Source organism: Rhinatrema bivittatum, chromosome 17 (assembly GCF_901001135.1).
Source record: "Rhinatrema bivittatum chromosome 17, aRhiBiv1.1, whole genome shotgun sequence".
Lineage (NCBI taxonomy): Eukaryota > Metazoa > Chordata > Amphibia > Gymnophiona > Rhinatrematidae > Rhinatrema > Rhinatrema bivittatum.
The window spans coordinates 49,289,483-49,311,560 of record NC_042631.1 but is presented as its reverse complement, the minus strand read 5'-3'; the positions used below and the strand labels follow the sequence as shown (position 1 = coordinate 49,311,560).

At 43.7% G+C, this 22,078-nt stretch overlaps 1 protein-coding gene across 4 annotated transcripts in view; it reads right to left on the bottom strand.

The window, feature by feature from the left end:
* The window catches only part of IRF7 (interferon regulatory factor 7), a 128,113-nt gene that overhangs the window by 36,150 nt on the left and 69,885 nt on the right, over positions 1-22,078 (bottom strand). For 3 of the 4 annotated variants that reach the window (XM_029582755.1, XM_029582757.1, XM_029582754.1), the window contains exon 7: positions 8,262-8,435. The exons of the other annotated variant lie outside the window; for it this stretch is intronic. In XM_029582755.1, coding sequence (XP_029438615.1) covers positions 8,262-8,435 — 174 coding nt within the window. The remainder of the gene's footprint in view (positions 1-8,261; positions 8,436-22,078) is intronic. 4 annotated transcript variants of the gene reach the window in all.

Sequence of the window (22,078 nt, the reverse complement as noted above, 5' to 3'; positions counted from 1 at the left end):
TTAACAGACATGTGTGTCAATTTTTGCCATAGTTTCTGGATGTATTTCTTAAGACATTTCCAAAAATCCCTTGTAATCTGCAAGTAGTTACAGTGCGGAGAAAAAGTTTGTGAACCCCCTAGGATGTTTTGTATTGTAGCACAATTTATACTCAAGACTTAATTAGATCCTTATATAAATCCTTATAAAAGAGAAACAACCTCATTGAATAAGTAACTAAGACATACAGAGGTAGATATTCAGCACCACTTAGCTGGATAAGTTCGGGCTAAGGGGTGGTGTCTGAATAAACAGCCATGTTCAATGGCCACTACTTAGCCAAAGAACTATTTATCTGGCTAAGTGGTGGGCAGGATGGGAAGACAGTAGGGAGGAGTTACTTATCCAGATAACTTAGACAAGTGGTGATACTCAGCCTTATCCAGCTAAGTTAGCCAGATAAGTTAGACCTGAGTTAGCCAGATAATCTTAGCCGGCTAGCAAAGTTAACAGTCTAACTTCCTTACAGTACTTCAGGTGCGGCCTCACCATGAAGCGATACAGAGATATGACATTCTCTGTTTTATTCTCCATTCTTTTTCTAATAATTCCTAACATTGTTTGCTTTTTTTGACCACCACAGCCACTGAGCCGAGGATTTCAAAGTATTGTCCATGATGATGCCCAGATCCTTTTCCTGGGTTGTAACTCCTAATACGGACCTAACATGTAACACGTGTGGGTTACTTTTCCATATATGCATCACTTTGCATTTATCCATATTAAATTTCATTTGCCATTTGGATGCTCAGTTTTCTCAGTCTTGCAAGGTCTTCCTGCAGTTTCTCACAAACCACTTGTGATTTGGCTACTCAGAATAAATTGTGTGTCATCTGCAAATTTTATCTCACTCATCATTCTACTTTCCAAGTCATTATAAATATATTAAAAAGCACTGGTCCTTGTACAGATCCCAGAGGCACACCACTGTTTACCTTTCTCCATTGAGAAAATTGACCATTTATCTCTATCTTTTAACCAGTTTGCAATTCACAATAGGACATTGCTTCCTATCCCATGACTTAATTTTTCTCAGGAGTCTCTCGTGAGGGACTTTGTCAAATGCCTTCTGAAGATCCAAATGTACTATATCCACTGGATCACCATTATCCACATGTTTATTAAACCTTTAGAAAAAAATGTAGCAGATTGGTGAGGCAAGACTTTCCTTGTGTAAATCCATGCTGGCTCAATCCCATTAAACCATGCCTATGTGTTCTGTGATTTTATACTTTCCCCAATCACATCTGGAGCGCTTTTTAAATATTGGTGCCACAGTGGCCACCCTCCAGGTAGAACAGATAATTTTTATGATAGGTTACAAATTACTAGTAATAAATCTGCAATTTCATTTTTTTTTAGTTCTTTCACAATGCTGGAGTCTAAACCATCTGGCCCAGGCAATTTGTTGTTCTTTAGTTTGTCAACAGCTCTATTACATTATCCAGGTTCATCATGATTTGTTTAAGTTCTTCCAAATCACCATTAAATATATTTGGAACAGGTATCACCAACATCCTGTCCACTAAACAAAGGCAAATAATTTATTTATTTATTTATTTAAGTCTTTTCTATACCGTCGTTTAGTAGTTTCCGTCACAACGGTTTACAAATAGGCACAAACAAATAATGATGCTGAAACGTTACTTTACACAAGTGCCATATCGGTCCGGTACATAGTTTTTTAAAATAAGATAAATGTAGTGTAATAAGATACTGTACAGTTTTTTGGGGTTTTTTTTTCGGAATTAAAAGCAATTTTAATTTTATCAGTGTCACTTTGCCTTATAGTGATGGATGATCAGACAAAGTAATATAAAAAATAAATAAAATACAGCTACACGCGTCTTGCTTTTGCTCCTATCTCGCACTTCACCGGCTTCACTATTCACTACTCTCTTTGATAGGCCTTCTTAAATAACCAGGTTTTTAGGTTTTTTTTGAAAGGATTTGTTGTCGCTTTGTAACCTTAATTCTAAAGGCATGGTGTTCCATAGTATGGGTCCTGCCAGCGATAGAGCTCTTTCTCTTACTTGTGTGAGTCTTGCTGTTTTTATTGATGAAATTGTAAGAAGTGCTTTGTTAGCTGATCTTAGATTTCTGTTTGGTACGTGAATGCAGAGGGCTGTGCTGAGCGACTCTGCTTTTTCATTGTGTATTAATTTATGTATGGTGCAAAGTGTTTTGTATTGAACTCTTTGTTCAATTGGGAGCCAGTGTAACTCGGCTAGGGTTTCTGTGATGTGGTCTTTTTTACTTTTTCCTGTCAAAATTCTTGCCGCAGTGTTTTGTAGAATTTGCAATGGTCTAAGTGATGTGTATGGTAGAACTAGTAGTAAGGTATTGCAGTAGTCGGTGCTTGCAAAAATCAATGCTTGTAGCACTGAACGAAAGTTTATAGTTGTTAGCAGCGGTTTGAGTCTTCTGATAACCATGAGTTTGGAGTATCCCTCTCTCACTTTTAATGATATATGTTGTTTTAGGCTTAGTTCAGAATCGATAATAACTCCTAGGTTCCGTACTTTCTCTGCTAGTTCTATTTTTTGGTTGTTTTTGATTGTGAATGTCTTTTGGATGATCTCATTCTTTTTGCATTCTAAGTGTAGGAATTCTGTTTTTTCAATATTGATTACTAGCTCCATTTGGTTTAGTAGTTGTTTTATGATATCGAGGTACATATTGGCTAAGTGTAGTGTTTTTTCAATAGTTTCATCTATGGGTAGTAGTAGCTGAATGTCATCAGCGTATATATAGTGTGTTATTCCTAGACCGGCTAGCAGGTGGCACAATGGTAGTAGGTATATGTTGAAGAGGGTAGCAGATAGAGCTGACCCCTGTGGAACCCCTGTTTGCAAGTGTATTTTCTCTGACATTGCGTCTTTTATTTGAACTTGGAAATATCTGTCGCTTAGATATGATCTAAACCATTTGAGAGTTATGTTACTTAAACCTATTTCATTTAGTCTATTTAAAAGGATTTCATGATTTACAGTATCAAATGCTGCTGAGAGGTCCAGCATTACTAAGATATAATGTTTGCCGTTGTCGAATCCTCTCATGATGTTGTCTGTTAGTGCTAGTAGGAGTGTTTCAGTGCTATAGTGTTTTCTAAAGCCATGCTGTGATGGATACAAGATGTTATTATCTAAGTGTTCCGCTAGTTGCTTTTGTATAGTTTTTTCAATTAGTTTTGCGATTAGTGGTAGGTTTGAAACTGGTCTGTAATTGCTCAGGTTAAGTGGGTCGCTGTTTTTCTTCTTTAGGATCGGTTTTACAATTGCCCCTTTTAGACTATCTGGCATGATTCCTTCCTCTAGTGATAGGTTCACTATTTTTGTTAATGTTGGTGATACTGCGTTGGCTAAATCTTTTATTTCAGTGGTTGGTATTTCCACTTTGGTTTGTCTTCTGTATTTGCTCCTTTAACCCCTCCATTTAATGGTCCAACTCACTCCTACAGGTGTCCTGCTGCAGATATATTAAAAAAAAAAAATTAGTATGAGTTTTTGCCTCTAGTCAACTTCTTTTCAAATTCTTTTTGCCTGCTTTATCAATGTTTTACATCTAATTTGCCAATGCTTCTACTTTATCGTATTTTCCTCAGTTGGATTCTATTTCCAATTTTTGAAAGAAGATATTTTGGCTAAAAGGTAAGGTGAAAGAGGCCCACACCCCAGCCTCTTTCACCTCACCTTTTAACCGTGTCAGCTGTCTGGCTTTTCTTCTATCTTTTCTGATGCATGGAATACATCAAATCTGGGCTTTCAAGATGATATTTTTAAATATCCATGCCTGATGTAACCGCTTTATCTTTGTAGCTGTATCTTTCAGTTTTCATTATCTTACTTATTTTATCAAAGTCTCTCTTCTGAAAGTTAAATGCAAGAGTCGAGATTTACTTAATGTTTTCCCGCCAGTCATTAATTCAATCTGATTGCATTCTAATCATGGTTTTCTAAGCAGCCCCACTACAGTTACCTTAAGCACCAAATCTTGCATTCTACTAAAATTGTCTACAAAGGCATCCCCTCAAGTCGGTTCCTTGACTAGCTGCTTTATAAAGCAGGCATTTATTTCATCTAGAAACTTTGGGGCAGATTTTTAAAATTATGCGCAGGGGTACATTTGTGCGCGCTACCTGGCGCACACAAATGTACACCTGATTTTATAACATGCATGTGCTGCTGTGCACATGCATGTTATAAAATCCGGGGTCGGCGCACACAAGGGGGTGCACACTTGTGCATCTTGCGCGTGCCGAGCCCTAGGGGAGGCCCGATAGCTTTCCCCGTTCCCTCCAAGGCCGCTCCGAAATCTGTGTGGCCTAGGAAGGAATTTTTTTTGTTTCCCCCCACCACCTTTCCCTCCCTTCCCCTATCTAACCCACCCCTCAGCCCTACCTAAATCCCCCCCCCCATCTTATTTTGTTGAGTTACACCTGCCAGAGGCAGAGGCCATTGTGTCGGGGCACTTGGCCACGCACCCGGACCGCAGCCCCACCCACGGCCCCACCCATTTTTGCGAGCCCCGGGACATACGCGTGTCCTGGGGCTTGCGCACTGGGGGGGGGGGGGGAGGTTTAAGGGTTACGCGCGTAACCCTTTTAAAATCCGCCCCGTTACCTCTAGCATGTCCTGCTGTGATATTTGCCTAGTCAATATTGGGTTAATTGAAATCTCCCATTACTGTGCTGTCAAATTTGTTAGCATTTCATTGTCCATCTGGTCATTTTGGCCAGGTGGACGTATTATACCTCACTGCTATGCTCTTTTCCATAACACATGGAATTTCCACCCATAAAGATTATATTGTGCATTTAGTCTCCTGCAGGATCTTTATCCTGTTTGACTATTCCATTCTTACCATAAAAAGTGCCACCCCCTCACAAAACGGATCCACCCATCACTGCAATATAATATATTCTCTGGTTTAGCACTGACCACCAAGTTTTTGGGATGCCAATTAAATCTAATCACTTCATTCAGTGCTGTACATTCTAACTCATCTTACATTTTTGTAATTCTGTATTCACTGAGGTAGGAGAGTGCAGACAGAAGTGGTGAACATGGATGAGTTAAAGTATCTGTCTCCCTCTCTACAGTGTAGTTTTCTAATCTATAGAAAAACTTCATAAACAAATTGCAGTAAACAGGAACCCGAGTCTTGCCTTTTTTTCTCTGTCTTAGACCTTGTGTGTGTGTGTGTGTGTGTGCGCGCAAAAGCAGTCTTAGTTTACACAGAATGTGTGTATGTGTGTTAGTGTATGCAAAAATGTCTGACAGAGGTACTGCAAATACTATTATACTAAAATACATTACATAGGCATAGCCAGCCAGTAGTGTGTGGCACCGCCAAGCTTTGTAATTCTGCTTGCTAAGCTAAGCAGTACATTGCAGTCTTGACTTGTTTATGTCAAACACTCAGTATAAATGGTAATACTTGTGCACACACTATAGTACAATAAAATTATCTTGTGACAAAAAAAAAGAGTTTTATTCCTGCCTCAGGCTGTATCTCGAGGGGGTTGATGCCACTCTTCTTGCTGCGTTGTAAATGCCGGTGGAGCTGCTGCTGCTCCAAGTCACTCTTGGTACCTTAGGGTAAGTTTGCCTCTCCTCTGGGGTCTGAAGTTCCTTTCTCATTCCCTTCTGGTACTTGCTGACTGTTGATCTTGCCATGACAATCCGATGCTTTGCATACTTGCTGCACCACTCATGGACCTGTGGGCTGTTCATGCCACTTTCAATACCATTTTGTCCCTCTTTTGTCACCTTGAGCTTCTGATGCTGTTCTCCCTGCCCCAGCCCTCACTCTTATCTTGGGAGTGAGTTGATTCCACTCTGGGCTGCTTTGCACTCCATCTACCGTTTGATTCTCAACCTCAGTACTGCTGCTGCTCCAAACCTCTGGCTCCCTTTGAGTGGGACTCCTCCAGCCCTCTGAGGTTCTTTTCAAATTCCAATATGGCACTTGCCAGCTATTGGTCTTGCCATGGCAAGCCAGTGCTTTACATAGGATTTATCCATTACCTTTAACAGTTTCATGCTCTCTGATTTTTTTCTTCAGATTCCCTTCCCTTGTGGTTCTTACTGATTTACTGTTTTTTTTGTCCAGTATTCAATCCTTGATGGATTATGCTACAGTAAAAGAAGACCCATCTCTAAGACTGAATCTCCAGCCCCTCCTTCAAATGATGCTGTAGGGAAGCTACATCAGGCTTATTCCAGGGATTTGGGATAATAAAGTCCCCATCACCTGGCTCTAGATGGTTCGATTAGTCTCTTCCCCTATATAGATGTAAGTCTGAAGTCCAATTTGCACATCAAGACAACAAGCATCCTCCAGAGATTTCCTTTGGTGTCTCCCTACCCAGTGAGAGTAAAGTCCCACCATCCAGCTTCTAGATGGTTCAATCAGTTCTTTGCCCTGTATAGGAACTGTCTGTTTTGATTTTCACATCAAGACCCCTACAGGCCTTCTTCAGAGATCCTCTGGCTTCTCCCTGTCCAAGGATAGCAAATTCCCCATTATTTATTTTCTCAATGGTTCAATTAATCTTTTGCTCCATATATAGCCTGGTCTGAGGTTTGATTTGTAAATCAAGACTACTCCAGGCCTCCTCCAGAGATTCTCTGCCCTCTCCCTGCCCAGTTCTTTGTACCACATTTGTCGATGTCATGGGATGTTCTTGTAACCCTTGCATCTTAGTGTCTTGGAGAACTCCTGCCACTGCTGGTACTGTTTTGCCCCTTTACAGTGCTTTGGGCTATTCATGCCACTTGTGGTGCCTTAGGGTGCTCTTACCTTTCTGATGTCTACCCACCATTTTCATTTGACTCCCCTAAGTTTGAAGCTCAAAACAGACTGCATTGCTTCACCCATTCACTTTAAGGGAAAATGAATGAAAACGTTTTTTGTTTGAAACAAAAAAGAGTGTTGGTGATCTATGAAACAAATGAATGAACAGAAACAAATTTTGCCTCCACAGATGCCTAGTCGGCATAATACTACAAATCTCAGAATGCATTGGTACATGAGCTAAACTGAATTACATGATACAGGGTTACCAACTATCAGCAAAATAAAAAATGACACATCCATCACAATTTCATTATAGCAACTGCTTCTAGTGCTGGCCAAGACACTCAAGCTCTTTGAGGCTGTAGCACTCAGGAGCTGGGACTATGCCATGGCGCACAAAGGAATGAATCTCGTCTTAGTTCATCTATGCACAAAATAGTTATGATTGAAAAAAAGTCAGGTTGTCTGAAAATCTGGCAGACTGAAAACATTTTCATGAGTTGGCAACCCTAGTCAGATCTGTAACAGTGCACATATAAAATTGTTAAATTACATTTTATTCAAATATTGCTTGAAATTCCTGATATGTACTTTTTCCCAAGGAAATTCCATTGTGACATTCAGCTTAAGCCTAGTGGGAAGCAGTTTTCCAGTTATACCACCTCTGCTTACTGACTTTGGGGTAGATTTTTAAAGTTATACGCGGGCGTAGATTTGTTTGCGCAACCCGGCGCGAACAAATCTACGCCCGATTTTATAACATGCGCGCCGAGCCGAGCAGCCTGCCTACATTCCCTCCAAGGCCGCTCCAAAATCAGAGTGGCCTTGGAGGGAACTTTATTTCCGGCCCTCCCCACCTTCCCCACCCCCAGCCCTAACTAAATCCCCCCTCCTACCTTTGTTAAGAAAGTTACGCCTGCCGGCAGGCTGCCAGCACACCATTCCCGGCCCGGGGGCTGGTTCGGAGGCCTCGGTCACGCCCCCGGGCCTGCACCACGCCCACGGCCCCGCCCCGGAACGCCCCCGACACGCCCCCCAAGCAAAGCCCCGGGACTTACACGGATCCCGGGGCTTTGCGCACGCCGGTGGTCTATGCAACATAGGCGCGCAAATCCCCTGCGTGCATAAATCTGGCTGGATTTACATGCGCAGGGCTTTTAAAATCTGCCCCTTTGCCTTACAAGTGGTAAGAGAACATGACTGCCTATGCTTTTCTTGAACAGTACAAAACCCAAGCAGGCTTTGGACTCTCCCCAGGTCCAACCGTTTCTTGCTATAAGATTTGGTGACAGTCTGGCATGTAATATAAAATACTGACTGAGCTGAAAGGCCACTTAAAGGCTACAAAGTTATTGAGAAGAGCAAAAATCTCAAGTCCTACAGCACTTTAAAGACTAAGCCTGCTAATCACATTAACTGACCTGGAAAATGAAAAGCAATCTCAGGGTTCCACATGTTCTGCACAGGGATGATCTGCTCCTGAACGCAGGACTGTACACAGGCATTATAGGTTGGCTGGAACAATTCATTTTCCAGAACATTATTCTGATGGTAATGATCATTGGCAACAGCCATTTCCCTTGCTGCAGTGACCTCTGTAGGAAGGAAGTTCAGACTTTAAAAGTAGTCCCAGGTCACTCTAAGGTCAATATTCAGTTATCTGTCTAAATGGCAAAACAGCAATATTAAACACTATGTGGATAAATTCTAACTACATAAAATCGGGGGCGTTCTGGAGGTGGGCAGGAGTTGTTTTAGGGAGGAGTGGAGTTAGCCACATAAGTTATGTAGCTAGCTTTAAGATAGTGACTGCACCACTGAAAATACCCTGCTAGTTAGCCAGATATGTTTATCCGGCTAACTAGCCGAGCCACTGTTTCTAACTAGCATTTGGTAGATTTATTTAGAGTATGCATCTACCACACAACCCAATATTCCAAATGGCTTACAATAAAATGACAGGCCTGTAGGTAAGATCACACTGGCAGGCGTATGGTATTCATCAACTGACGCACTTGAGATACTGATCTCTGGATCCGAACTTCCGGTAGGAAAATTGTCCTGTGTTGAACTGGACCCCCAAATTCTCCGACTGGGATGGTTGACAATTGCTCTAGGTCAGGTTCACCACCCAACCGAGCTCCTTCAATAAGGAGATCACCTTGTGTGTCACCAGGTGGCTCTCTTCCTGAAACATGGCTCAAATCAGCCAGTCGTCCAGTGGAGCACTGAGAGGAGAGGATCACCTTGCTGGTGACTGGAAAGAATCAGTAAGCAGTGCTTGGAAAAAATTCTAAAAACTTAAAAGTATTGGGGAGAACAAAACTATTGGGGTATATTATTTAGTGTGCTCATGTGTTTTATTTTAATAGGTAGTCTGAAAGTCAGGCAACAAACAGAAGTTTGTGTTTATATTCCCAACCCTCCCACCCCTAGCTCATCCTTTAATTTATAGGCAGGCGTCACTTTCACACTTAAAAAAAAAGTCAGCCATTTAACTTACTCAGAAATTCCCCATACCTTATCAAAAGTTTGATTATTCCTTTGTAGGTCACTACCAGATATATAGTAAATACACTAATACATTTAGGACCCTAATTGTATGCAATCCTACACCCATAGCAACCTAAAACTTAACTAGGAACTGAACAAATTTAAGATGAAGGCAGCAGTCCAGCAGCAAGAGGGAGGACTAAGTCTTTTGCATCGAGTGTCACATGTATGATTTTTTACCCGCCGGTGAGAAGTTGTATGTGTGCACCCGATGCAAAGAGCTCCTGGCTCTCAGAGAACGAGTCCGATCTCTGGAGGAGCTGAGGCAGACAGAGGGGTACATTGATGAGACCTTCACTAATCACCTGAGTTAAGATTCCAATTTATCCCTGACAACTGATAAGCAGAATGTTAATTCAAACAAAACACAAACTTTGAAATGTTTGTACGCTAATGCCAGAAATCTAAGAAGTAAGGTGGGTGAATTAAAATGTATAGCAGTGAATGATGACAAAATCTTAATTGGCATCTCAGAGACATGGTGGAAGGAGGATAACCAATAGGACAGTGCTATTCCGGGGTACAAATTATATCGCAAAGACAGAGAGGGGCACCCAGGAGGCGGTGTGGTGCTTTATGTCCGGGATGGCATAGAGTCCAACAGGAGAAAGATCCTACATGAGACTAACCTTTATGAGTAGAAATCCCTTGTGTTGGGGAAGAGAATAGTGAATGAGTATACTACCGTCTACCTGGAAAAATGGTAAGATGGACAGTGAAATGCTAAGAGAAATTATTGTAGTAACCAAATTGGTACTACAATAATAATGGAAGATTTCAATTACCCCAATATTGGCTGGGTTAAGTGAAACATCAGGGCATGCTAGAGAAATAATGTTCCTGGATGGAATAAATGATGGTTGTATGGAGCAATTGGTTCAGGAACAGACAAGAGAGGGAGCAATTTTAGACCTAATTCTCAGTGGAGCACAGGATTCAGTGAGAGGTAAGGGTGGTGGGGTCGCTTGGCAATAGGGATCATATGATGAAATTTGAATTAATGACTGGAAGGGATCAACATGTAAATCCACAGCTCTAGGACTAAACTTTCAAAAGAGAAACTGTGATAAAATGAGAAAAATAGAAAAAACTGAAAGGTGCAGTTACAAAAGGTAAAAGGAGTACAACATGCATAGACATTGTTAAAATACCATCCTAGAAGCACAGACTAGATGTATTCCACACATTACGAAAGGTGGAAAGAAGGCAAAACTATTACTGGTATGGTTAAAAGGTGAGGTGAAAAAGGCTATTTTAGTCAAAAGATCTGATAATGGTACCCCAACACTGCAAAGCGTAGAAAGCGGTTTTCCAATTGGATGGGAATATGAAGGTAAGCCTTTGACAGATCCAAGGACGTCAGAAATTCCCAACTGCACCACCATTATTACTGAGCACTAGGTTTCCATTCGAAAATGAGTTACCTTCAAGTGATGGTTGATATTCTTGAGATCCAAGATGGGATGAAAGGATCCCTCCTTCTTGGGCACAACAATATAAATGGAATATCCCCCCCCTACTTGGAGACATGGGCAGAGGAACTAAACCTCTCAGTATCAGCAGCCTTTGAAGCGTGAATGCCACTGCCTGCTTCTACACACTGAACCGACGATTTCAATGTGTTATCCACTATGACGCCTAGATCTCTTTCTTGGGTGGTAGCTCCTAATATGGAACCCAACATTGTGTAACTATAGCATGGGTTGTTTTTCCCTATATGCATAACCTTACACTTATCCACATTAAATTTCATCTGCCATTTTGATGCCCAATTTTCCAGTCTCACAAGGTCTTCCTGCAATTTATCTACTCTGAACAATTTTGTATCATCTGCAAATTTGATTATCTCACTCATCGTATTTCTTTCCAGATCATTTATAAATATGATCTGGAAACCCTTACTCCATGCCAGTGATTTTCGCACCGTCATCCAGGCCACCCTCACAGCAAAAATGGACTACTGTAACTCCCTCTTCCTTGGCCTCCCCTACTCTACAATAAAACCACTCCAAATGCTGCAGAATGCAGTAGCGCGAACCATCTCAAATGCCCGCAAATATGACCATATTACACTCCTCCTCAAGAACTTGCACTGGCTTCCAATCCCCTTTCGCATCGTATACAAAACCCTAACATTGACCCACAAAGCTATACACACACACACACACACAATTCAAACTGGCTCGTCGAGCCATTCTGCCCCATACGATCTAACAAATCCACCAGAGCCTCCAGCAATGGAACCCTCCATGTACCCTCACTAAAAAAAAGCACACCTTACCTCCACAAGGGGACGAGCCCTATCTATTGCTGGACCCACACTCTGGAATTCCTTACCCCCCTACCTTAGACTCGAGACTGGCACCTCTAAATTCAGAGCCAACTTGAAAACCTGGCTATTCAAACAAGCCTACCAAGAATAATATCACCCCATTCACCTCCATGCAAACATATCTGAACCCTCCCATGCAAACTCAACCTGAACCTTTGTACAAAGTTCTTTTGTTTTACAAATATTATGCTCAATATGAACTTTTGTGGCTCTCATTTGTTTCTGAGTAGCCTGATTCCTATGTACTTCCTAATCTATGCTCTCACAGTTCCTTCTCTCCCTCCCCACCACCCTGTTTTATGTAATTTCCAATCTTTATGTTTTTGATGTAAACCGATATGATGTCCCTACTAATATCGGTATAGAAATTCAAAAAAATAAAATAAATATTGAAAAGTAAGGGAAATAATACAGATCCCTGAGGCACTCCACTGTACACTCCCTTCCACTGAGAAAATTGTCCATTTAATCCTACTCTCTGTTTCCTGTCTTTTAGCCAGTTTGCAATCCACGAAAGGACATCGCCACCTATCCCATGACTTTTTACTTTTCCTAGAAGCCTCTCATGAGAAACTTTGTCAAACGCCTTCTGAAAATCCAAGTATACTATATCTACCGGTTCACCTTTATCCACATGTTTATTAACTCCTTCAAAAAAGTGAAGCAGATTTGAGGCAAGACTTGCCCTGGGTAAAGCCATGCTGACTTTGTTCCATTAAACCATGTCTTTCTATATGTTCTGTGATTTTGATGTTTAGAACACTTTCCACTATTTTTCCTGGCACTGAAGTCAGGCTAACCGGTCTGTAGTTTCCTGGATCGCCCCTGGAGCCCTTTTTAAATATTGGGGTTACATTTGCTATCCTCCAGTCTTCAGGTACAATGGATTATTTTAATGATAGGTTACAAATTTTTACAAATTTTTACTAATAGGTCTGAAATTTCATTTTTTAGTTCCTTCAGAACTCTGGGGTGTATACCATCCGGTCCAAATGATTTACTACTCTTCAGTTTGTCAATCAGGTCCAAGCGGCTCCGGTCCTCAAGGGCTCTTCCTGGGGGGACCTCGGGTTTCCAGTGGTGAAGATTCCTCCAGTCTCCTGCCCTGTGCCGCCTCCTGGCTTAGACATCCACTGTGGGTCTTCCCACGGTGCATCATCATCTGTCCCAGCCGGCTCAAGGGTCCACGAATCCAACACTTATGGCCTGGATTGGCCACTATTGGAGACAGGATGCTGGGCTTGTTGGACTCTTGGTCTGACCCAGTATGGCATGTTCTTATGTCTTATTTCCAGTGTCAGACCCCCTTTAAAATTTGCCTCTGGGGCATCCCATTCCAGATCAATCAATTCTTGGATGGCATCCATCACCAGGAAAAAACCAAGAGGCTTTATTTAAGGAAACCAAAAGGGGATTCTTCCTCGGCTCTGACATAGCATCCGAACCAGGAACACCCAGCTGTTTCAAGGTCTGGGAAATCAGGGCTGGCAGTTCATCTATGAAAGAACTACAATATGGTTTGATATCATTCCAGCTCTTGAGGAATTTCCCCATCTTACAGGGAATCCAGATCATCATCAGTGCCATCCGGATTTCTGTTGGGAACACCCGCAGGAAGCTGTGGCAAGCCCTGGCACTTAAGCATAGGACTGGTAGAGGAAGGAGCCATCGGCTGAGGGTCCAACCAGACAGAAACGAGGGAAGCAGAGGACTGCGCCTGAAGAAGGGCTTGTAAGCCTTGAAAAAATTAAACTCATGAAAAAGCAGCCAAGTCCAGACCAGGCTCCGAAGGAACTGGAGCTGGTCCCACAGAACTGCCTTCGCCAGCAGAGGAGCCAGTCAAGGGAGAACCAAGATCTGGTGTCCCCCCAGTCAAGGCCGTGACCGACCCATCAAATGGGAAGAGCCAAGCTTAGCAAAATACGAGGGAGACAATGCTCCCTGAGCAGCACTGACAGGTTAGAAGCCAGATCAGGCTGAGAAGACCTAATATGACAGGCAACTCAAACAGTAAGATGCTTAGGCTTCTTGCTTACTGGTGCCACCACTCCAGTAAGCAAATGTGTTGGAACGGCTTGCACCACTCCAGTAGCAAATGTGTTGGAACGGCTTGCACTCAAAAATGAAATGCGCCCCAAAATTAAGAACCTAGAAGAAAGCGCGGCAAAGCACATGCACCTGTGGGCCAAGTTAAGCGCATAAAAGGTTTGTGTGCGTAAAAAGCATGCCCAAAGACAGAGTACACAACATGTGTGCAGAGTTGACCCACTGTGTACACTGATGGCCTATAGAGGGCAGCAGAACATGCAAAGAACGCGTGAAGACGGCTGCTGTGGCCTACTACGAGGTATGCAAGAAGGAAAAATCCTAAGTGCGGGGCCTAGTCCACCAGGGGCCGCTCAACCCGCCAGGCTGCCCAGTTTCCCAACTCCAATGGGAGCGGGAACGAACATCAGCATAGTGTGCCAAGAACGGAGACTGGAGGAAGTCCTGAAACCCACCTCTGATTCAGGTAAAACTTTAAACCTTACCTGAGCTCAGCGCTTACCAGCTGAGTACAGAGATGGTCTCTGGCTGCCAGGGGAGAGGGCATCTGCCATCACTGCTGCACTCTGCCTCCTGCACCCTCTGCCTTTCAGCTGAACTAGCAGCTAAGTCCATGCCGGGAAACCCAGCTACTGGATCAAGGCACACCTCTGAGGGACCATGGAAACTGCCTCAAGAATTCTCAGCTGGGGGAAGGACCTTTAGCTATCACTGCAGGAGAGCGGGGTTTCTTTTCCTGAATTTAGAATTTTAAATTTCTCCTTTTAAAAAGCTCAAAGCAATCCCCATAGGGAGATGCACATCCACAGTCAGTTGAAAACTGAGAATACTGGCAGGCTGGGGATCACTGCAGGGTTATATATACTGTGACATCAGCTTGCTCCATCTCCATCTGCTGGCAGGGGAGCATAAACCCACTGTTCCTGAGTCCATCTGTATACAGGCTACGAAGTGCTTTATGTAATTTTAGGGGGCAGGGGGTGAGGATCACATAATTAACCCACTGTAAAAGCTCAAGACGAGTTCTGCGAATGCCTTACTTTGCTGTGCAAGTTTGCAGTTCTAAGATATCTTACTATTAAAGATTTTTTCTGGCATGCCAGTATTATGTGTTTTTTCTGGTGCCCTATTAATTAAGGGATGTTGCCTCTCTTAGACAGGGACCCTCTGGTCTCCCCAATTCTACGCTTAAGGAAATGCATGCAATTTGGGCATTTTGCAGCATACCAACAGCTGAGAAGCAAATTTTACTTTTAGATTTTAGGTAGGTTTATCTCGATATCCAGGACTCGGGGGTTCTGCTGTGGGTCTGCTGTGGTTAAAAGACAGGAAACAGAGAGCAGGATTAAATGGTCAATTTTCTCAGTGGAAAAGGGTAAACAGTGGAGTGCCTCAGGGATCTGTACTTGGACCGGTGCTTTTCAATATATATATAAATGATCTGGAAAGGAATACGACGAGTGAGGTTATCAAATTTGCGGATGATACAAAATTATTCAGAGTAGTTAAATCACAAGCAGATTGTGATACATTACAGGAGGACCTTGCAAGACTGGAAGATTGGGCATCCAAATGGCAGATGAAATTTAATGTGGACAAGTGCAAGGTGTTGCATATAGGGAAAAATAACCCTTGCTGTAGTTACACGATGTTAGGTTCTATATTAGGAGCTACTACACAGGAAAAAGATCTAGGCATGATAATACTTTAAAATCGACTCAGTGTGCTGTAGCAGTCAAAAAAGCAAACAGAATGTTAGGAATTATTAGGAAGGGAATGGTTAATAAAATGGAAAATATCATAATACCTCTGTATTGCTCCATGGTGAGACCGCACCATGAATACTGTGTACAATTCTGGTCGCCACATGTGAAAAAAAGATATAATTGCGATGGAGAAGGTACAGAGAAGAGCAACCAAAATGATAAAGGGGATGGAATTGCTTCCCTATGAAGAAAACCTGAGGAGGTTAGGGCTATTCAGTTTGGAGAAGAGAAGATTGAGGGGGGATATGATAGAGGTATTTAAGAGCATGAGAGGTCTTGAATGAGTAGATGTGAATTGGTTATTTACACTTTCGGATAATAGAAAGACAAGGGGGCATTCCATGAAGTTAGCAAGTAGCACATTTAAGACTAACGGGGTCATTTATCAAAATGCGATAAGGCGTTTTCGCATGCGTTAAGGGCTTATCGCATGCGAAAAGCCCCATTAACGCATGCGAAAATGTGTTTAACGCATGCGATCGCACCATATTGTATGGTGCGATGCAAATTCAGAAAATAGGAGGAGTGGAGAGTGGGCTGGGTTAGCCTGTCTGCGAAGAGCTATTACACAGCCAATTTTAACTACACCTCTTTGTGTTAGGCTGTGCAATAGCTGCTGTGACTGTGTGGTAAGGTTTCATCACCCTTTGTGATGTCTCCTGTAAGGCCTATTTCAGGTGAATTGAAGTGAGAGAGAGAGAGGCCATAATGTCATGGCCCATAGGTAGGTATTTGTATCCCTATGGTAGGCCCACCTAGTAACTCGAGGTAGGGATTAGGTAAGAGTGTAGGGGGTTAGGGGCCACTTTGACATTGTACGTGACACCTACGAACAGAACAGTGGTCTCATGAAGATTTGATGGCCTTAGAGTCCATCAAGCTAGGTTGAGAGAACCTTGCCCAAATCTCATCTTGGAGTGAGTTTCCTCACTCCAAAGGCCATCAAATCTTCACAAGAGACCACTGTTCTGTTCGTAGGTGTCACGTACAATGTCAAAGTGGCCCCTAACCCCCTACACTCTTACCTAATCCCCACCTCGAGTTACTAAGTGGGCCTACCATAGGGATACAAATACCTACCTATGGGCCATGACATTATGGCCTCTCTCTCTCTCCCTCCCTCTCTCTCCCCCCCTGTGTGTCTGGGACCATTAACAATGGTCCCCAAATGGTTGAATGCAGGAAATACAACAGGTCAGCACTTATTGCAGAATCTGAAAAGGGTATCACAATTTGCACTAACTTAGCTCTTCACACAGGTAATTAGCAATAAATGCTATATTAGCATAAAACACACCCCTTTTGCTATCACATGAGGTACTTACTGCATTTTGATAAATCCAGGCCTAAATCGGAGAAATTTATTTTTCACTCAACACAATTAAGCTCTGGAATGTGTTGCCAGAGGATGTGGTTAGTGCAGTTAGTGTAGCTGGGTTTAAAAAAGGTTTGGATAAGTTCTTGGAGGAGAAGTCCATTAACTGATATTAATCAAGTTTACTTAGGGAATAGCCACTGCTATTAATTGCATCAGTAGCATGGGATCTTTTTGGTGTTTGGGTGATTGCCAGGTTCTTGTGGCCTGGTTTGGCCTCTGTTGGAAACAGGATAAAGGGCTTGATGGACCCTTGGTCTGACCCAGCATGGCAATTTCTTATGTTCTTATTAGGCAGATTTCCCTAGAAATTGCAGGGCAGATACACAATTGGGTGAGCCTAGGCATGCTCCAGTGATCCTCAGGGTTACAGTAGAAGATGTCAGATTGGTTATAGTATGGGGGACATCCGGCATCAGTGCATGCTTGAGACAGATTGCCTGGAGTGATTGCATGATTGCTTTATTCATTTGAGAGATTTACATTAACTTCAAAATTCTGGGTAATGCTTTTGAGGCTCTAGGCATCTCACATAGGGGTCGGGCCCATTTTGTGTTTGTCTCTGCTCTGATCAGAGTTGTCATAAGGTCCCGTTATAATTTTCAAAGCTGTCCTTGTGGCTTGGTCTAAGTGGTTAATGGGTCAGTTGGGTAGCCTCGTGTGTCTCTCTCCTTCCCACAGTAGCAGGGGGTGGTGTGAGCAGGCAACTGTACAATCAGCGCTTGTGTAACCAGCAATCTGCCACTGCACTTGCAATGTTAAGTAAACGAGAAAAGATTGTGACCATACAACTGTTAGTGCACATTAGTGCGCTGGATTGGGTTTATGGTTCTCGGCATTGCCTTGCTGTGTGTGCTGAGTGTACTTGTGTGTGAAAGAAGATGTTTAAGAAGTGAAGATATTTAAAGGAGGATGAAAAGGAGATAGGGCAATTCTGATCCAAAAAAAAAAACTGGGGGCTGAATAAACTGGGATCCAGAGCCTGGCCAGCTGATGGAATATTTGATACAGATAAACTTGATAAAGTTATTAATGTTATCGTAGAATTATAAAGAGAAGGGCACCACTGCTAAATGCATATTGCAGATGTTTCTTGAAGGTACAAAACAGGTCCTGATAGCATGAACTAGAGAAGGAATCATTGAAAAGGGACCTTGAACCTGTCTCACTTCCATCTCTTAAACTAACAGTTCCACTTCCCCAGAAGCAATCCATCCCCTGGTAGACAATTTAGTTATTATGCATAAAGATAATCTGGCTTCTGTTTGGGTGTATACCACCTCTGAGAATACGAGATCCTGGTACCCGCTTATTGATACAGAAAGCCTGTGTGGTGGGGAAGCGGGTGGTCCTCATGGGCTGGTGTAGGGATGACTCGCCTTCCTTTTGGAACTGGAGGAACCTTTTTTTACGCCATGATGCACATGGAACATCTTTCATCCCGTTACTCTTCAGCACTCCGGAGGCAATTCTTGAATACTTGGGATCCGTACATTCAAACCCTTCCGTACTGGGCCCGGAGCCGGATTCTCAATGACTGCGCTTAACTTAAGCTCTCATACGTCATGAGGTGATTTCCTAAGGACCTTGGTCTGCTCTGTTGATGTATTTAACAACCCTAGTGGCTTACACAACGGAACTATCCTCAAGGACCTCAGAGGTGAAGGGGGGTTGTCACTTTTCTTGGCTTTGGTGCAGTTGGATCAGGGAGCGTGTCAGAATCCAACACTCCCTGGATGTTTATAATTTGTTTATGGATAAGCCAATAAAAATTGTTAAAAAAAACCCAAATGTGTCTGGGAGGAACTTTCACGTGGAAGGTGACGGTCTATATCTGTTAAGAAATTCATTCCATTTGAGAAAAGCTATCTAAATTAGGCATTCAGCACGGCAGGCAGCTTGCAGACATGCTCCTTAAGGAGGTACACATAGGGGACCTTACATTTGATGTCATCCTGCTAATTTTCAGGTCCTGTTTGACAGATAAACAATATGAACACTGGTTTACTGCAGCTAATATTAAAGAGAAAATGCTGCAGACCCCTGGTAGAGCCCGACGATGGTACCTGTAGAAGATAGGAGCTATTATTCAACAGCTTTTGAAGGACTTGGTGACTTGTTATCCTTCAAAACCAAACTGGAACATAATTAGAGCATCTGTACAGAGAAAGAACGAGTACGATTTTTGTGCACACTTCCTGAAAGTATGAAAAACTAGTACTGGTACTGGACTGGTTCCCATTGACCCCCTGATCACCCGGTGCATGCTGGGATTCAGCTCACTCATTAAAGTGGGGTAGATTTTAAAAGGTGTGCGTGCGCATGGACGTGCACACACTGGCGCACGCATGTTATAAAATCGGTGGGCCGCGTGCAAATGAGCGGGCGGCACAAGCGGGGGGGGAGGGGCCTAATTTTAAAAAAATACGCATGGCGACGAGAGCGGGCCTCTCCCAGTTCACTACAATTAAGGAGTGGGCTGGGAGGAACTTTCCAACCCATCTACCTCACCTCCCTTCCCCTCTTCTCCCTGCCCCCATCCCTATATAACCCCTGATTTGTTATTCTACCTTTTGCTCCTCTCCCAGAGCAGCAGGCTGCCGGCGCATGCTTCCCCAGCACAGCAGCAAATGGCCGCCGTACCGGCCGTCTCCAGCCCCGCCCCCCAGACTGCCCCTTTGAAAATGTGCGCGGCGTGCGCAAGGTCCGGCCTCACACGTAACCCGAGTGATTACACATCTCCTGCTATGTGAAGACTGTGTGCACACCGCAGTACATGCTGGAAAGGCTGCCAATACCGCAGAGGTGGGGGTGGCTCGGTCGTTTCCACCTCCTCCCCCAATCATGCAGGGAGCTGGGGAGGCAGAGGGGCCATTACCAGTACTGCAGCAGACAGGGTTATGTTTGGAACACTAAGCAGGCGGGGGTTGGCAGGCCCAATGATTTATTTCTATTTTTGACATTGGTGCCACTTCAGGATATGGCAGAGGAGGGTGGTGCTTCCCCCAGTGGGGGTTTTTTCCCACTAACAGGGGAGGGGGGATGGGGTGAAGGAAGATCGTGGACACGGTAGCCACCTTGCTGTGATTTTTCCCAGTGGAATTTTGCCACAAGGAGAGATATTGCAGGATTCACACATCTGTAGCACTTGGTATTGCAGGTTAGTGAATTGCATGCTATTTTCACCTCTATCTACCCAAGATGCTGATTTTAAGGAGTAGGGAGAGGGACAGAAGCAAAACTGCATACAACACCCACTCCACACCCTCACACCGCAAAATCTGGGATATTGCCATTTCACCCTAGGGTAAATGCCGACTTCTTTGCTTACATTTATGAAATTGTTCTCTCCAGTGCTCAAAGCAATTTACAGTTAGCTTAATAAAACAAAGCCATTAGTCCGTACAATAAAAGGCAAAGCACATTCATTTTTGGCTTTGTCCTATTCCAGCCAGAGACTCCGTTTACCTAAGAACCACAGGACTTCACATCCATAGAGCTGAAACATGCTCTAGTATTTTGTCTTTTCATAGCTGATCCCTTGTCAAATAGCCCAAGTCTCTTCTGGGCCATCTGCTTTGCTTCCCTTATCCCTCCCAGACCACTTGGCTCTGGCGCTGAAGATGTGGCAGGAAGCACTGAATCCTTGCAGAGTTGGGCTGTTATCTGCTGGCGGTTGCCCTTTCCTGCTCCTGTGTTTGCCAGGCTGCCAGAGTTTTCTCCTAAATCTTGAAGGAAGAGGAGGCGGAGCTGTAGAGGCCCATGCATTGAAAGAGAGGCACTGTCTTTGGCTTAGTCCCGACCCCCTCCGTCTCCATGAGGCAGAGAGGATATGGATGCATGGCCACAACTCCTGCAGCTCACATTACTCTGCTGCCGATGGCCTGCAGGAATGCTGGGTGAGAGCTGGGGCAAGATAGAGAAGAGGATGTGAAACACGCAGCAGCTCTGTGGGTACTTCATTACCCCAATGCCAAGGGAGGGGGGTGGGGTCGCTGTTCTGTAATAGGTGAGGAGGCACTGGGTGTGCCACAGCATAACCTCATGCTGCTCAGTTATACCCACGATGTTCTTGTGATGAATGTCGAGCAGCATGGCGCATAGGCACCAGGCAGCTCACGCTGACAGATCAGCATGGGAGAGAGAAGTGCGAGACAGCCTGAAGAACTGAGGGGGTAAGGTGGTGAGTAACAGGCAGTGGAGGCTGGGAGCAATGGGGTGTGGAAAGAGTGAGACAGAGGGAGGAAACAGACCAGCAAACCCAGACTAGGAGATCCTGATCAGCAGCCAGACCCACATATCACTCAAAACATATTTTATATTGAGTTTAATGATGCACAAGTAACATTAGCTTTAGTTATTTAAATGCCCACATTATGTTGTGTTTAGAACTCGTAACATGTAACATTTGAAATTCTGCACCTTGTGTATGATAAAGCATTTACTGTGGCTTGAAAGTGACCCCTAAGCTTTCCTTCCTGTTCCCTTTACCAGAGTGAAAGAGTCTGGAACTTAAGAGGCCAATACAGGAATAGGACCTTGATCATAAAATACTAAGCCAAAAGAGGCTTGTCTAGCAGAAAACTATCCAGCTCTTCAAAAATGGAGAAAAAATTATTTCAAATCTACATTTAAAAGAATTTAACTCTTGACTGGTTGCTGCTGATTTTAAAATGTATTACTATGGCATTTATGCTTAATGGTTTTCTACAACTGTCATCATTGGGGCAAATTTCAAAAGCCCTACGTGCGTAAATCCAGCAGGATTTACACACGCAGGGGGGTTACGCGCGCTGAGCCTATTTTGCATAGGCCCGGTGACACGCGCAAGCCCTGGGACGCGCGTATGTCCCGGGGCTTGAAAAAAAGGGGCGGGGCATGGCCAGAGGCCTCCGTAGGGCCTCTAGGCCGGCAGGCACAACTTGAAAAATAAAGGTCGGGGGGGCGTTTAGGTAGGGCTGGGGGCGGAAGGAAAGTTCCCTCTGAGGCCGCTCCGAAATCAGAGCGGCCTCAGAGGGAACAGGGAAAGCCATCGTGTGCACCCCCTTGTGTGCATGGACCTCAGATTTTATAATATGCGCATGGCTGCGCACTCATGTTATAAAATCGGGCATAGGTATTAAAATCCGGCCCACTGCTTTAATGTACAAGTTAATTTATGACATG